The 18982-nt window shown below is 31.9% G+C and overlaps 1 protein-coding gene across 1 annotated transcript in view; it reads right to left on the reverse strand.

The window, feature by feature from the left end:
* LOC111063220 (exportin-6-B) overlaps window positions 1-18982 on the reverse strand; it is a 35198-nt gene that overhangs the window by 5931 nt on the left and 10285 nt on the right. Inside the window, exons 6-14 of the mRNA XM_039436361.1 lie at window positions 18238-18389; window positions 17316-17528; window positions 14177-14327; window positions 12155-12262; window positions 10933-11201; window positions 9157-9400; window positions 3657-3869; window positions 2895-3064; window positions 462-656 (exon numbers count right to left, since the gene is read on the reverse strand). Coding sequence (XP_039292295.1) covers window positions 462-656; window positions 2895-3064; window positions 3657-3869; window positions 9157-9400; window positions 10933-11201; window positions 12155-12262; window positions 14177-14327; window positions 17316-17528; window positions 18238-18389 — 1715 coding nt within the window. The remainder of the gene's footprint in view (window positions 1-461; window positions 657-2894; window positions 3065-3656; window positions 3870-9156; window positions 9401-10932; window positions 11202-12154; window positions 12263-14176; window positions 14328-17315; window positions 17529-18237; window positions 18390-18982) is intronic.

The following is an 18982-nucleotide window of genomic DNA, read 5'->3' on the forward strand; positions in this document are numbered from 1 at the left end:
TCACATGAAATTCATCCAATAATGATGAATCAACAAATATGAACTATGAGAAGATTAAAATAGAAGCTTAAAACTTCTGTATAAATGCGAAAATGTTATTCTGTGAGTTTGAATTTGATAGTCTGATCTCCTCTATACTTGCTTTGATATGGCCACTAACTATTATTCTTCTATCTAATGTTCGTTCTACTGTGCTATTCAAATGAGTACAGTACTTTGAAGATAATTTCTACAACAGGAAGCAATTGAAGGAAAAAAATGAAGAGACTCATTCTAGAAACTTTCCTTCCATGTATAAAAACAATATAAAAACATGAAGTACCTTTTTATTTAAAACATTTCAAACAACTAGTTTTGGCCTTTGGCCATTTTCAAGTTTAAATCATTTTCCCGTTTAATATTATGTACGTTGAAATATGTAATAATTTTCAGAGCAAAACTTCAGTAATAATGTAAGCTACCTTTTGAAAAGATTGAAGAGTGCTGGCTTGATGTGTGGACTAGAAACATGGGCAATGTGGGGGTAGATGTGATCAAGGCACAGTTCCAAACAGCTGGGCACAAACAGCTTGTAAGAATTCGATGGCTGCTCCACAATAATAGTCAACAGCTTTAGAAGTTCCTCAAAGCCATTCGAGTTCTCATTCAAGTTAATACTGCAATAGAAATATCAATTATATAAATATTACAATAATTAGAGAAAAAAAGAAGGACTTCTGTTACTGCAAATATTGAACGAAGAACTAAATAGCAGAAAGGAATTTGAAGAATGAAGCTGTCCAAAAACATTTCTTCGATGTTCTTCGGCCAATATTCGCTGTAGCAGTAGTCTTTGTATAGCTTTCATTGGATATTTGATATAGCTATTATACAGTAATAATATTCCAGCAATTGGTTAACTGCAATTTCTAATAAAATCATCGATCTGAAAAAACATCAAGCTAATTAAAATAATGTTTTTAAAATACATTAATTATCATTTATGTACAGTGAGTACTCGTTTCATGGCTCAAGTAGATTTATCATTATCATACTTGATTTTCAAAGATGACTACGTATTTTATGAAAGACGAATACACTTCCTTGTCTCCTACAATTTCAGTTATTGTCCTTTGTGTAAATATGCATTTAATTTTGTACATTCTACAACACACTACTATCAACTTATCGTTTTCCGTTAGGAAACTTTCTTAAATTTCCAATTCAACGTCAGAATTGGATGGAGAATATCATCCCCGATATCCTAGCAGTGCTAGAAAAGTTTCAGGGTTGAAGGATGAAAAGGAAATTTAAATTTTTTGATAAAATTGGAAACATCACGAAAATTTGTCCATGATTCTCTCAGAATCATGGGGCGTTGTAATGCGTAATAATTTTATATAAAATTAACGGGGAGAATGTCTCCTTTCTATTGGTGTCTGGATAATTTTATCCGACCTATAGTTATTTTTTAATTAATGTTCATGTTCGTCAATGTCGAGACATTTCGAGCAGAAAAAATGAAATTTTCGACATGCTAGAAACTTTTTTGTTTCAAAAGATAATAAGTAGGTGGTGAAAGCGAGAAAGTTTCTCAGAAATAATTGAAATTATTTTTCCAATTGTCAAACGTACTCGGAACAACGTATTTTGGCCTCTCAGGAGTTTCAAAGTCAAGGATAGCGGCTGAATGGTGTGCCACCATAGGCTATCAATAGCTGGAATCAACAAAAACAAAATACAGAAAGATTGAAAAATTCAGCAACTGCAAGCCACATGATTATAAACTAGTAGTTCTGTGAACAGTAGACCTCACGCAGTATTCTCATCCACAAGTACCTGATTGAAACTATAGACCTTATGGAAATACAGCAATAGACTTGCTTCTCCACACATCTGTGTAATCACTTGTCAGCTGATTTAAGATGAATAATTCTATAGTCTGATTTTTACTCTCATATTGGTGTATGATGGAGGCTCCTTTTTCCTTTTATATTATCCTTGAAATGCAAAATTTCAAAAAACCTTGTTTAAACGTCGACGCGCAATCAAAAAAAGGAACATACCTGTCAAATTTCATGAAAATCTATTACCGCGTTTCGCCGTAAACATAAAAACATTTAAACATAGAGAAATGCAAAACCGTCGACTTGAATCTTAGACCTCACTTCGCTCGGTCAAATAGTGAAAATGACAACCTCGCCTCGAATAATCCAAGAAGTGTTTTATTACAGCCTTTCTAGAGGCAATCAGCTGCTTACGTTTGAAATAATTCAGTCGAATATCTCGTAAATTTCTAGCTTTTAGCGTACAATTTGGTACACAATGCATACCATGCAGCCGCTCTCCGAACTTTAAAATTCCTTGGAGACCAAAATACGATCTTCCGACTACTTTTGACATTTGAAAAATTTCTCGCTTTCACCACCCCTCTTTTGAAACAAAAAAGTTTCTAGCATGTCAAAAATTTCATGTTTTCTGCTTCAAATGTCTCGACATTGACGAACATAATCATTAATTAAAAAATAGCTAAAGGTCAGATAAAAATGATCCAGACACCAATAGAAAGGAGACATTCTCTCCATTAATTTGATATAAAATTATTACGCATTACGACGCCCCATGATTCTAAGAGAAGTGATATTCAAAAGAAAAACAAATTTTCGCGATGTTTCCAATTTTATCATAAAATTTTAATTTATTTTCAATCATTCAAACCTGGATCTTTTCTACCACTACCAGGATATCGGGGATGACATTCTCCATCCAATTCTGACGTTGAATTGGAAATTTGAGGAAGTTGCAATTTTACATGAATTGGCAACCATGTAATTTCTTCGGATGGAGGGCCAAGTCTCAACTTATTTTACACAAACTATAGAATGTAATCATTGAAAGAAAAAGAATGTTACTACCTTTGGAATGCTGTGTTGAATATTGACACTGATTGAAAGAAGAACTGACTGCCCAGGAACTCTTGGAACGATTTGAAAGCTTCCATGTACAGTTTCAAAATCATAATTATTTTTTCGGGTTCGTTGTTAATCATGGAAGGAAAATCTTGGATGCTTTTCTCCAGAACAGGCTGCAAGAGGAGAATAGTTACATTAATCAAATCAACAAAAGTCACAGAATATTTGGAATTTAATGAAAGATCAAGTGATAAAAGATAGATAAGTAGGCCTACAAAGAAATATTTATAATTTTCAAGTAGAAGTTGAATATTAACAATTATTATATAAAAAAAACTGATTTTAGTAAGAACTGGAGATAGCCGATAACATATTTCGCCGAGGTTCTTTTTTACTAGAATACCGGTGGATGTAAAATTTACGTATTCTATTTCGGAATAATTATTATCGATTTAAATGTAACCTTTTATTTATCATGATGTAATTATTTCATCCTTGTTTTCATCTGATAACACAATAAAACTATTTTTTATGTTATAATTGATTATGCCAAGTTTATTTATGTCACGGAGCGGCCTGACTCCTCTCAGTATTTTTATTTGTTTTATTAGGAGTAAGTACACACCATTCAGGCTAAGCCTAGGGTTGTCCACTTTCATTTCACATTTTCATTTTTTTTGTTATTTTGTATTATGTTTGTTTGTGAAATAAATGAATTGATTGATTGAAGTTTGTATTGATGAAAATGCAGTGCATTAAACTCACCAGAACCGCAGTACAGAGAAGTTCTTTGGACTCTCTGTTGACTGGTCGACATCGCCTCAATATCCAAATGAGGTCTTTCAGACTGTCTATTCCGTCAGGCACGGTCTGCTTTATGACTTGGCTCAGTAACTCTAGTCGTGTATCGCTTTCCTTAGCTTCCCAATTCCAGAACAATAAGCACCTCATGAGTGAGAGCTGTTTCAACGTCCAAATCTGTGAACAAAGAAAATTATAAAAATCTCATTCGGAAAGGACTCTGAAATCAAGAGGAAACTAGCAATTCGCAATAAGAGGAATATTATAATTCATAATCTCTCGGCTTTGAAAATATGTAACTCGAATAAAAATGTAACTTCAAATAAAAATCGGAGTTATAGATTAGAATAATCGACTCAAAAGTGAAGTATTTCTTATTAAAGTTTACATTAAAGTAAAATATTACACAGATTTCTAAACGACTATATTTAACAGAGAGAAACAATTGGTTTTTCAAACCAATGTTGAGAATGTGTGAAATTCAATAAAGAAAATAAGCGAGCTTGACTACTAGTTACTAGAGTATAAAATGTAAGCAGTAATGACATTAGAAACAGCTCAAGAATTTTATAGGAACAATTATGTGAAATAATCCCTTAACGAAAATAAGAGAAATAGGAAAAACTATCAAGTGATTAAGGGAATGAAGTGGATATTTTACTCCTTAAGGTATAAAGTAACCCCATTATGATGGATGCCAACTCTATGAGTGTATAAGTCCAACGGCCAAGCCACACGAGGCATTTTTCAGACGACTCGGCAGGGCAGGAAGCTTACCAATTGACTGATTCGTGTAGCTTGGCCCCAAGTGTCATTGGGTTGAAGCACATAGATCAATCAATCAATTAATAATCTATTCTATATGATAAAGTTTGATTTATCATTTTTGAAGAAAATTTTACAATTATAAACTTTTCATAAATGTAAGTGGAGACGTGTACATCAGGGAGCAGAAGTAATTTAAAAAAAAAATCAATAACGGTCAGTCAACGGTCACTACCACCATGGGCTAGTCATTGTTGAGAGCCCACTCTTTATTGACAGTTAAGCAATTATCACAGAATATCAAGTCCTCGAAATTTATTAATTTTTTTTCAATTTATTAAAAACACAAAAAACAAGACAAAACAAAATTACAAAGAATTATGAAACAAATAAAACACAATAAAATGTTACAAATATAAAAAACCATGGGCTTTGTGGTTGGGTGTGTTGGAGAAGAGAAAAAAAGAGAGTAAGATACCTAGCCAACTATGGTTTCCCATGTAATAGGCAGGCAAAGAAGAGAAGAGAAGTAATGAGGGAAAAAGGTAAGGGAGAAATGGGGGGAAGGAAGAAAACAGAGGAATAGGTACTCAAAATAAAGGTAAGCGAGTCCACTGAAAAATGAAAAAACAAAGCTGGAACAGAAATCTCGAGTCATATATCTAAATGGAAGAAGAAATTACTGTATGTCCAGTTTTTTATATCCAGTTTAATTTTTCCGCTGATCTTATTGTCCATGAGAAAGTGATTTGGAATGAGGCTTATTATTTTAGTACCTATGTAAATTAACTGCCTCCTTATAAATTCAATATAAGTGTTATAGGTTACATATTTGTTAGCAGTGGCTCTTAGATTATAATAATTAAGTATAGAGTTTATTAAGTACAATTTATTTTTTGAAGTACTCAATTACGGTTTTTATGTATAATTGACGTATAGTCATGACCTCAAAATCGCTAAAAACCATATCCGTTGGATAGAGCCTGGGTTTGCTTTTAATATAGTTTTAATTATCAGTTTTTGTGCTACAAATAATTCAGCAATATGACAGTTGAAACAGCCTCCCCAAACAACTATGCCATACTGCAGAATTGACTTGACTAGAGCATGATACATCATTTTCAGGTGGTTCTTATTAAGAATTCTGTGAACTTGGTAAAATTTAAAAGATAAATATCTAATTTTTCTACATATGTATTTAATATGAACATCCCATTTAAGGTTTTCATCAATTATGATTCCCAAGTACTTAGTATTATTGACTTTTTTAATGGTGGGACAATCACAAATACCCAGGTTTAAATTGCACTGAGAATGGAGTCTCAAATCTTGATTCTCGTTAGGCTGCCCTACTCTATTTGCAGAGAAAGTTATGTAATTCGTTTTTTTAATATTTAAACTTAAGGTATTCTTATCTAACCACTTCTTAATTAAAAGCATATTATTTTCAGCTATGGTATGAGCTTCATTCCATGAATTACCGTGAAAAATAGCTGCAGTATCATCTGCAAAGGATATCACAGTTGAGTTTAGAAGTCTTAAATTTAAAAAGTCACTTACATAGAGTATGAAAAGGATGGGAGAAAGTACAGTTCCTTGAGGAAGACCATAAGAAGTTAAGTTAGTTACACTAGATTGATCATTTATGGTTAGGGACTGGGTTCTATTACTCAGATAGCTTTTGAACAATTTAAGCGAGACTCCTCTGAAACCATAGGACTCCAGTTTATTTATTGAACAAAGTATTATGAGGTATTGTATCAAAAGCTTTGCTTATATCCAGGAAGACCGCAATAGTTTTCTTGTTGGAGTTTATTTTATCAGATAAAGTATTTATGAATTTTATTAGAGCGTCAGATGTACTTTTACCATTTTGGAAACCGAATTGGTTGTTGTTGAGATTCAAGAAAGAAACAACTCTTGACTTTATTAGTTTCTCCATTATTTTAGCAAGGTTGCTGATAAGACTAATCGGTCTATAATCACAGGGATTAGTCGGGTCACCTTGTTTGAATGGAGGTTTTATTTTGGCTGATTTGAGGTGCTCGGGAAAATATCCCTCCTCAAAGCATCTATTAAAAATGAAAGCGAGAGGTTGAGATATAAAATTGACTATTTTCTTCAGCGTAATATTACCTAGACTATCAATACCAGGACTGCAGTTGTTCTTTAGATTTTTAATAGTTGCCTCAACTTCAACTGGGCACGTTGGTCTCATAAAAAACGTGTTATCGATCTGTATTGCAGGAAATCGATCACCAGTATTATCAGGGATATTGATAGTTTGAGCTTGTAATTTACCCACATTTGTGAAATAATTGTTGAGGGAGTGAGCATCAAGTTCAGTACTCTTGTCCTTGATACTGTCCTCACCTATAACTTCGTTTATGCACTTCCACAACTTCATGCTGTTGTTATTACAATTTTCAATTGAAAAAAACTATCTACACTTAGCCATCCATCTACGCACTATCTACGTTAAACGCTAAGCCACGATTACTTGTTGATATGGTCAACAAGTGAAGTAATATGGTCAACAAGTGATATGGTCAACAAATATTACTTGTTGACATGTCAACAAGTTGATATGGTCATCATACCAATGTGTTTCATTCCGGAAAGTAGATACTCTCACATACATTCCCTTGTTTGTTATTTTCACTGTTCGTTCTTATTTTCGTTTTCCCTCTTTTTTCCTCCTCATTCAATTGAAAGAACAGATGTCAGCTCACTCACTCATTCATTCCCTCGGTTGTTCTTCTCGTTCTCTTTCATCTTCTTTTCCTCCTCATTCAACTAAAAGATCAGCTGTCAGCTGATTTTTCTCCGTTTACTGAAATGGTGGATATGGGTCTAAGGCCGGGTTTCACCAGAAGCTAAACGCGCCGTTAGAGAAAGCGTAAACTACAGTTATCCCTTAACTGTCAAAATCGGATTTCACCACACGACGTTAGAGCTACTTTTGATCAACTTGTCACTCAAGAGTTAACTGCCCAACCTTGTCCAGTTAACCTCAGTAATTTTTCGTTATGTAAACATATGACAATATGGCGGAGGTTTGTATACTATTGAGTCAAACCTAATAGGTTTGTATTATTGAGAATATTGAGTTGTCTGTTATAATATAACAGAATAAGTACAGAAAGGAAACTTGAAATCAATCGCCTATCTAACCAATAATGCTTTTCACATGACCCCAATACTAAACACGTCACGTGACCTTGGGAAGTTCCAATACTGGTCTTCTGATTGGCTCGTAGCAGTGAACGAGATCAATTGATCCGAACCTACCATCAATACTATTACAATGCGGCGCTTCCTAACAAGATGGCGGATTTTAGCGTCAGCGTACTAGCCAAGTTACCGTACTGTATGTATACTGTGATAATATTACAGTATCTCCAAGCTGTTGAATTTATAGAATTCAGTAGCTTATTTTAATTTGATATTAATTATGATACTTAGGTAAATTTTGTTATCCATTTTATCCAATTAATGATTCGAAAACATATATCAATAACCTATAACCAACCTAAATAAATAACTTAACTATGTTCAATAATCTTATTTATATTCAAAATATAAGTAGAGTTGAGTTTCTGTAATTTATTTGATATTGCACAAATGTACTCTTTCAATATTTTGCATTACTATATTTTAAAAAAGCTATAATTTATTGCTGTATCAGTATCCTTATCTGACGATTTCTCTATCTTTCCAAATATTGATGATTTTAAAAATAAACTTTCTACTGGTAATTTTTGGGAAAGTTATTCAATTTACCAAAAATAACTCAACTGAAAGTTATTTTTGGTAATTTTTAGTAAATTGAATAACAATCTCAAAAATTGATATTTTCAATAAAAGTTTGTTTTATTCAATCAACAATACCATGAAGAATTTATTCTCTGAATCTCATGAATTTATATAATATCTTGCCGAATTTGAAATGTCCTATCCCAAAAATTTAAACTTTAGGCGCTCATATCTCAAAAAGTAATAATTGGAAAAAAATGTTTTCCTGGGAAAACTTTTTCATAGCTTGATGATACACGAATCGAAAAACTTTGAAAAATATCAACAGTAGGAAGTTTATTTTTAGCCTTTGCACAGCCTTAAACTACTCTAATCTCTTGTCTAGTCACGCGGTGTTAGTTTTGACACGTTTTCGCAGGTAAAATCAAATTTCTTAATCTTTCGTTAAAATCATACGTTAGAGTTAACTGGAGATTATTAAACGAAGCGTTAAAGTGAATATGGTGAAATCCACCCTAAGTCTCAATATGGATAATATACTAGATGACTGGATACTAATATGAATGAAATACTAGATGACTGGATACTAATATGAATGAAATACCAGATGACTGGATACTAGTATGAATATAATACTAGATGACTGGATACTAATATGAATGAAATACTAGATGACTGGATACTAATATGAATGAAATACCAGATGACTGGATACTAGTATGAATATAATACTAGATGACTGGATACTAATATGAATGAAATACTAGATGACTGGATACTAATATGAATGAAATACCAGATGACTGGATACTAGTATGAATATAATACTAGATGACTGGATACTAATATGAATGAAATACAAGATGACTGGATACTATTATGAATGAAATACTAGATGACTGGATACTAATATGAATAGAATACTAGATGACTGGATACTGACAGATCTCGGAAGACAGGCGAGCGACTGAGAGAAGAGTGGCTCCATGAGTGTGAGGATGGCGCGGGACCTGGGCAGGAAGGTGACTCCCAACAGCAGGACGGCTGCGTCTTTCTGCATCCACGTCTGCGTCGGCTGCAGCTGCGTCGTCAGCAGCTCAGTGCACACCGACAGGCACCGATCCACGCCTTCGTCACCTCGATTCAAACGCAGCCACGATTTCAGTGTCAACATGATCTGGTAGTGTCTGACAAAAACCAATACATATTTTAAATTGAATTTGATTTGAATGAATGAATTTATTTATTTGCCAAAAAAATGCAAAAAACTTTACAAAAGATTAATATAAGCTACTGCACTAAACTAAAGTACATACCTAAAAATTAAGGAACTGCTAATCTATTTAATTAGAAATAATCACGAAATGATATTCTTATTCATAATATTAAAGATAATAATTATTAAATTAAGATTTTGATTTATCCTAATAACAATAACTATAAATGTGTGGAAGCAACAGATCGGTGATTCATTTTGCCTCCATGACAACAATAAAATAAACAATAGAAAATAAATTTTGAATTGAAAATGAAAACAAAAATCAAATATAACAAAATTACAAAACAATAAGATGGGAATAAATAATATATACAAAACTTACAAAGCTTTGCTGTTATGAGTAAAGTAGGTACTGTGTTATCACATTTATTGATTAAATTATAGAATCGAAGGAGTTTTTAGCGATGTCTGCTTTTTGTTCCTATTCATTTATTTTTTCATTTATTTATGTGGCAAACAACACTTATGTGAAAAAAGTGATAGATTGAATACTAAAGCAATCCTTGTGCTATTTTTTCTTCCAAATTGAGGTGATGAAACAGTTCAAAAAGAAGGTAAAGCTTCCCTAACTTGTCCAACTTTTTATGTAAACACATATAAACATGAAATTTATAATTTATGTTTTTTATGTTTTATAAAAACCAAATAAAATAACGAAATCGCACTCAATAATTAAATGTGAAATATTGAGCTACTATGAAAAATTTTAAAACAAAAATTAAAATAAACCTATTCACTGAAGGACTAGTTTATGTATTTTGTTATTTATTCAATAGTTTAACATAACACAACTTCCAGAAGAGTAACACAGGCTTAATGTGTTCTATATAATGTATTTTCAGCTCCATAGAATAGATAAATATTAATCAATTAAAAGAGAGTACACTACTATTGTATTCTAAAGTCCGACGGCAAATATTTATTCTTGATTCATTTTTACAAAACACTTCACATTAGAATCATTGAGAGAGAAAAAATAAGATCAAACTTCTGCTATTTCTCTCCCAAATTTGAGTTCAGATTAAAAAATTCTAAAATATATTATGTTCATCAGCAAACCATTTTGAGTCCAATCTTAGTCCAAATATATAAGAACAGAAAATTTTTAATGAAGATTAATCAAAGCCAAAATCAAATTAAAATATTACACTTAACTATCACTAAACACTGAAAAATATTGAACTATTAAAAAAAATTGAAACCTAAAAAGAAACAAACTTTTTCAGAAGAAACAATCTGGAACATTGTTGAGAAACACAATTCAACAGAAGTCAGAACATATAGCTTATCAATGCACACCACTACACAAAAATATATAAATTATATTTATATAATGAAGCTATATCTTATTTATATTCTTACCAATTCCTCATTAAAGAAATTGATAATTTTGAAAGTATATATTTTTTCTACTTTGTAAAGGAAGCCTTTGCAACTTACAAGTGATCAAGTATCGGCGACACAATTGGATTTCTGTCGATACTAAGGATAGTTTTTGTCACCAACTCTGCAAGAGACACGAGCGACTCGATTATCACCGATCGTTGTTCTGGTTCAAAATGGAAGTACATCAGCCCCAAAGCTCCCGTTGAAGTCACAACATGAATTAAAGCTCTAAGCATGTCTTTTGGAATATCCTGAGGAATGGTATCGTTGAATGGTCTCATCAGTTGTGCATGGGAGAGGCCGGCAGGTTGCCAAGCTTCCAACTAGACACAAAATCAAAATCAATATCAAGAACAACAGAAAAATTGATTCAATTAGATGCATTGATTTCAAGTTCAAGTCGTACTGAATTTCCACAATGTATTGAATAAGTAACTAGCGAGTTGTGAGTGGAGGAAGTCAAAATATAATATAATAAACGAGAGAACTGACTTATACGCGAATGGGATAGGAAATTCAAGAATGACGCATCATCACGTCTGAACTACTAGACTGATTCACTTGAAATGTTGCATATTGATTCTTAATTTACCGAGGATGGTTATAGACCAATTTTAAATTCTTCAATATTTCAGTTTGTCATGTTTTAATAACACCTTCGCAGAGCACGGGTTACCTGATAGTTTTGAATAAATGTATTTACTGGTTTTCCAGGTAGAAGATTATTTAGGTGATGAACCGTCTTTCATAGGAATTCAAAGTAAAGATGTGAATCACTGTATTCAATAGAAGACTCGTACACTATACTCAATTGTGTGTTTTGGTAGACAAGAATTTATGGATGAATAAATTTGAACATTTTATTTGAAGGTACATGAAAATACGATAATTTACGTTCATAGATATAAAATATTACATGAATTATGAGCAGAACTAATTTTTAAAATCTTTCAATCAATACTGAAATTCAATGTTTCAATTTGAATACTGCGGAAATAGATCGAAAAAAGTAAACGAGTTAAGACGGAATTCCAGTTTTCCACATTTCATTATCAGTGCCCGTGTCCGGTACAGTGCAAGTATTCTTCCAAAGAGTTCAAATGGGACTATTAATTCGCACTCAGCCCAACAAGCGAGTATGGACTTTCCTATTAGAATTCATGGAAAGAATATTTTTCTGAACCGGACACAGACTTCGATACGTGGGAATCCAGCTTGAAACATTGAGCAAAAATGGCCATTGAATCAAAGCTATTAAAATAATTTCAATACTTACAATTATTTTGGCGATTTTTGATGGTATCAAATCAGCAATTTTTGCAATAAGATTGAAGTTGTCCAATCTGATCTTATCTTCATGGCATATTGAATTGCATTCTTCACCCTGAAATAATACACATACTTTTAATAAATTCATATAAAAACATTATTTTGGCTTAAGGCTGTGCAACAGGCTGAAAAACGTTTTACTGATGATATTTTTCAATGTTTTTCGATTTGAATACTATCAAATTATCGAAATAAGAAAAGTTTCTCAAGATTTTTTTTTCTAATAGTTAGCTTAATCTTGGAGATATGAGCGTCTAAATTTAAATTTTTTGAAACATAGGGTCAAATTTGGTAAGAGATAAATTCATGACATTTGGAGGATACATTCCTCATGATATTGTTGATTGAATAAAACATTTTCAAAATATCAATTTTTAAGAATGTAATTCTATTCTCAAAATAATTACCCTTCAACCGGGGTGACTTTGTCTACTGCGAGTTGACTTTACGTAACCTCGCCGAAAAATTAGTTCATCTCCGATCTCTGTTATCCGAAATCGATGTTCAACATCGATAGACGTAGCCCTAATCATTAACGAGGTTCAACAATTGATATCTTGTCAACTCTCGATATTTTAGATGAACTGTCGACATAAAATCAAACTACCTGTTTCATCCTGTGATTTCGTTGTCGGAAAACTTCAAATCAGAAAACCCATATCTGAAATTTATGATATCGGTGAGTAGATTTTATTTTTGGTTTTTTATCATATTTCAATTGGTATATCCATGATATCCATAGTTGAACTGGTTCGGATTCTGTTACTAGCTAAATACAAGAAGGTCACTTTCAGGTTAAACTTGGGCTTACTTTGTGCAGTATAAAAATTATAATATTATGCAGGATATGATGCGAATACAATGAAAAATATGATGGATATTATGTATTTTATCTAATTCCACAAAATATCCACTTGAAATTGCTTGAAATTAATACGTTTTGAATAATCATTTGTTTCAGATTCTGCAGACGCAGCCAACATGCCTCGACGCTACCAACGATCTTGGGGCAGTAACTAAAATATTTGTGATTTTTTTGAAGTGAATTTCATTTGCTTTTAATTTTATTATTAATTTTAAAGGTTCACAGTTAGTTTTACATTGGCTAACTCTTGAAAATTAACTTGAATCCATACATTTTTCAAAGTGGGATAAAGTCACCCTAACCCATGAGTAACGTTGTCTCTTATTAAAAAAAATAAATATACATCTTAATTTAAATGAAAAAAAATATTTACTTTTTACAATTACTTATTGGAAATAATCTTTGAACTAAAATTGCCGAATACAATAAATAATATTGGAAGAGATTTTTTTGAACTGAAGTATTTATTGCAAGCTATTTTCATTTATCTATTCAAAAAATAACATAAAGAATTTATTTAACCTACAAATTTCATAGACGTATCTCTCACCGATTTTGAAATGACCTTTTCATAAATTCAAACTTGAGCCCTCATTTTCTAAGAAGTAATAATGGAAAGAAGTTTTTCCTGTGAAATTCTTTTTGATAACTTAATAGTAAAAAAATTAATTAAAAAAAACTTTGAAAAATATCACCAGTAAAAAGGTTTCTAGCCTGTTGCACAGCGCCTTAAAAAATCAAATCAAATGTCGTTCAATCCCATCAGAACATATTTTAAAATAATGTTGCAATGAGCATAAGAGAAATTTTCATAAGACTAAATTATATCGTTCAATTCAATTATTTCTACTGTATTCTGAAACGAATTCAGACTGGATAAGTTTTTAAAAATAGTACAGTACAATCGACATTCGAATTAATCAGAGAACTGAGCCAACACATAATTGACTGAATGGACATGAAAAAGATCGTAATTCCAAGGCAAATACTATTTATGAATGTCAATTCTATTTTAACTATTTCAACCAACAATATCTGTTTATTAAAAAAATTAGTTCTCAGTGCTATTTTTCAAGCTTACCAGATACTCCTTATAACACTAACCCAATCATTTTCCTCTAACGACAGATCTTCATAGGAATCTTCATCATCATATCCTAGAACATCACCAGAAGAAGAGAAAAATGACATTCTTTGCTCTTCAAACTCTCGTTCAAATGTCGCTTGCGCAAGGAGCAGGAGTACGTCTTCGTACCTGTAAATGATTCAAACAAAGTATAATATTACATTTTTTCTCAATTAAAATTCGATATTCAAATATCAATTCGATATTCAAAATTTTAATAAAACTTTATAGCAAATATCGGTGTAATCGATATACGGACTAAACTTTTCACAGGGAATTTATCATATATACTAGTGTTGAACATTCCACTGAATGAAATGAAATGAAAAAAATCTTTATTAGGCGGAGTTAGGACTTTTAAGTCCTCTCTACCACTCAACCTCAAGTTAACTCAGTTGTTACTGAATCACTGTAACAAAGTTCTATTTCTGAATAAACAGATAATTCTAAACAACATAAAGGTTAATTAAATTTAAAATAACTTTAAAAATAAAGTTTTATTGAAAACAATAGATACAATGTTTGTAGACTTGTGTTCTTTGCTAATTGGAAAACGATGACGTGTCTCGGCTTCACCGGAAAGGCTTCTTGTTCTTGTCTCTCTCAAACTTTTTAATGGCTGGCTTATGTTAGGAGTGTTGGCATTTTCCTTAACAATTGAAATTTAAGATGTGTTATTTGTGATCTAAATGTTTCTGTAAAGTTTATTGATGTTATTGAACATACATGAAATATAGATTTCAATTTTTCTTTTCATGCTGTGCTGAATTTCTCGTTTAATGTTGAAAGCCATAAGCCTGTTTTGAAACCTGTAAACGATAGATAAGTATTATTAATCTATAAGTTATATATTTTAATTTTGTTTTTGAAGTAATAATTTCTGAGTTTTTGTGAAAGCTGTTGGAATCTGTTTTGATGAACAGAACAAACATATTAGTAGCCTCAATCATGTTCAATCTATGTTCGATCCATGTATGATTATTTGTTCTGGTGTGAACTGAAATTTTTGAATCATTTTTTAATAAATTATAATTTAATTTGCTCTGAACTGGATTTCTTATTCATAAGAATTAGATCCATTCATGATATATCAGGATATTAGTTTATTAGGAACCGATGACTTTCCTTAGGTGATAGGTGAATGCTATCCAACCTATTAGGATAAATTGGTAGCACGTCAAAAGTTACAAATTATCAGATAGTTAATTTACTTAAAATTACCATCATGGAAACCCAAGATAAAATAAGAATAAAGAGAAAGAGAAAATTGGTTTATGACAGGAGAAAATCATAAAACACAACCTCCTGAACCAAAAAGTTGATTGTGAATGTTCATTGGGACAATAGCTCCAGTGTTAAAGTCGATTACATTAACAAGGTGGGCCTACATAGAACAATTATATTTCGGGGAATCACAAGGCTAAAAATAATTTTAAATGAATAAACAAAATAACTTGTTCTCAACAAATTACTAAATAACCGTATTGACTGTCCTTTCTATCAATTAAGGAGGAAGGAAAATACAAGGAGCTGATTCCGAATCAAAATGAGATGTACTTCAGGATGAATTTAATATTTGAACTTTGACGACTTTGTGTCAATGATTACAAAATAAAATTAGAGCTAATATGATCAATAATTGAAGAACACATTGGGAAATCAATTTACTATGAACCCAATAATCAGAAAACCAAATTTAGCAATTTATATTCAATTTAGATTGATATTAGGAAGAGAATTATTTGTTTCATTATCTATTCATTGCAATAAATTGGACAACAGTTATACATTATGACACAAAAATTTATTCATGATAGATACACATATAGATTAACATGGAATGATTGAATTAATGTAGATTAAAATTTCTTAATTCAATTTTTTAAATTATTAATAAAGATCTCAAGTTCTTACACGTATAAGCAGATCTAATCGTTCAATAAACAAATATGAATACTTCAATTGGGTATCAACATGAATAGGACTTTTATCCTTCTTCAAAATGGCATGAAGGAATCCTATTATTAATGGCATGTATTGTTGGAAAATCGTAATCGGAGAAACACTACTTGCAGATATGATAATGTAAAATATATTTTTTTTCTAGATTAGCTCTTATAATTCAACAAAGTTGAGTTATTATGTGTATGTTTTTGAAGGGACGGATTCGAAGATCCAAAGGTTCAAAGAGCCTCACACGTCAATCGAAGCCTATTGTGTGTCTCAAAGTATGTTATTTAGGCAAACCAACTCCCGTGTCCTCTACAAGGTCCAGGAATTTCTTCCCTATACCAACATCCCATTCCTCACCTGGTTGCTTGCAGCCAAACAGAGCCCTTCTTTTAGCTCCAAGACTTTCGCAATCCAGTATGATATTCTTAGCAGTCTCTTCAGACTGATTACACATCTGGCTTTCATTTCTGAGTCCAATTGTGTGGAGATGTTTCTTGAAGTGGCCATGTCCAGTTATCAGGGCAATCAACTGCTTAACCTGACCTCTACCCAGACTCATCAGCCAGATGGTGAAGCGAGGGCTTGCGTCTGCCAGCAGCGTTTTGCTAAGTGCTTGATCAGGGTGACCCTGCCATTGCTGGTGATGTAAGTCCCTGGACCATTTGCTTATTGTGTGGAAGGCAATTGTTTTACTTATGCCACAGCCTGGCTCTGGGCCAAAAAATGGCATACTAGAACCCCGCTTAGCAAGTTCATCTGCACGATCATTACCTCCTATGCCTACATGACCAGGTACCCAACCAAGATGCACAGAGTTGCGTGTTGCAAGCCTGCTGAGTGTTTTGTGGCACTCCCACACCAATTTGGTCTTGATTTCATTGGAGACAAGAGCCTTGAGGGCTGCCTGACAATCTGACAGGATTACTATATGCTTATTGCAATAGCGTCTGGCAATGCCTATGTTGGCAAAAGCCATGATGCCCCAAATCTCTGCCAGAAAGATGGTACAGTGACAACACTGACTTGCATAAACTTGTGTTCTAGGTGAATCACTGTACACTCCGAAGCCAGATTTCAATTCAATGAGAGAACCGTTTGTGTACCAGACAAGTTAAGTTAATGGATAATATGAAAAAAAATGATAGGCAAATCAAATAAGCTTACCTAGCAATATGCTCAGGATTCTTATCATGTAGATAATCAATCAAACCAATCCAAGATTCTCTTAGACTACGGAGTAAATTCCTTTGGTGAGTCAGTTGAAATAGGTTGCCGAGGAACTCAAACAGTGGGAAATTGTCATTAGCTTCAAGCCTATGCCAATGGTTTGTGATCAGTAATCGAACCATTTCATACACACATGATGTGTAATCTTTGCTGAAAAATCACAAGCAAAGATATTTTATTCGATTTATTAAAATATTCAATCATCTAACACTTTCTAGAGTTGAATAAAATAAGTGAAACAAGTTTTGCTCTTCTTAGCTTGGAAAAATGGATAAACAGATTATACTTTAAGACTATTCGAACTATGGAGCTCGTTTACCGTACAATTTCAGATTGAATAAAGTTATTGAAATAATGAATAATGATAATAAAAGATCCAGGACGTTCACATCTTCAAACAGTCTCTATTTTATCTACAAATAACTGATTAAAACTCTTTCACATACGATTTTAGTAAAAAGTTTTACATGAGATATTAAGTTTGAAATCTTGAAAGCTGTCATAAATACGGAAATAAGATTTCAATGCGATATTAAATCTTGGAATGCAACAAACTAAATCATTATTTTAAAATACCTTATATAACACAGTATATCAATTATTGTGTTGAATAAAAACACACATATGTTGTCAAATTCTACACAGTTTTATTCGGTACAATGTGCAAAAAAATATGTTAAAACTGTGTAAAATTTGACAACATATGTGTGTTTTTATTCAATTATGGAACGGTTCTACAATATTGACAATGACTCAGTTGAATCAATTATTGTGATTTGCGAATTGGTAAGTATATTCGACTAATTATTTCAGCAGTCAGACTATTTATACTATGAAATAGAAGGGTAGGCCTACTTACTTTTTACAAATATCAGCTTCGGCTTTAGTCAGTACAATAAATAAACTATTCAAATGGCACGCTATATTTCCTAAATAGGGTAGGAATGACTCAGGAACACAATTTTTGTATAAAAGCTCATTGATAGTAGCCAGAGCTGTATCACCAACATCCTGTAAAAGAAAAAATAATACAAATGAAAATATAAATCGGAAACAAAATCAAAAATAAAAAAATAGATTTATAACAATTTTGGCTTCATAGAATTTATTTCCAACAATTAAAAATACAAATGGCTATTAGAGAACATTATTTTAATCCCATGAATTGAATGCATGTATTCTATTCAAAACAGTGACTATAGTGAGGTCCATATTATAATGGCAGTGTTTGATTGACATTGGTGTTGCTATCCTTGTCTATCATTCGACAAAGCAGATAGCGCTATTCTTTTCTAGCTCCGCAACGTTGCTGGATCGTTTTTTAGCAATGTAGAATTTAATTCAAAATTCTTTATTGGTTCTTCAAGAAAAAAATATAAAGAAAAAAAGGTTCAGCCAGAATACAAGAAACCAAGAAATTATAAATAATAAACAAAATATTCAATCACAATTATAAAAACATACCTCACTATAGAATTCAAAGTATAGATTGATCATTTTTTAATTAAAATTTACAGTTTTATTATTAATTTATAACATAATTCATATGCTAGTAGTTTATTTTATAGCTTTGTAATAATATGGTATAATGTATAATATTATAT

The sequence above is a fragment of the Nilaparvata lugens genome, chromosome 10 (assembly GCF_014356525.2).
Source record: "Nilaparvata lugens isolate BPH chromosome 10, ASM1435652v1, whole genome shotgun sequence".
Taxonomy (NCBI): domain Eukaryota; kingdom Metazoa; phylum Arthropoda; class Insecta; order Hemiptera; family Delphacidae; genus Nilaparvata; species Nilaparvata lugens.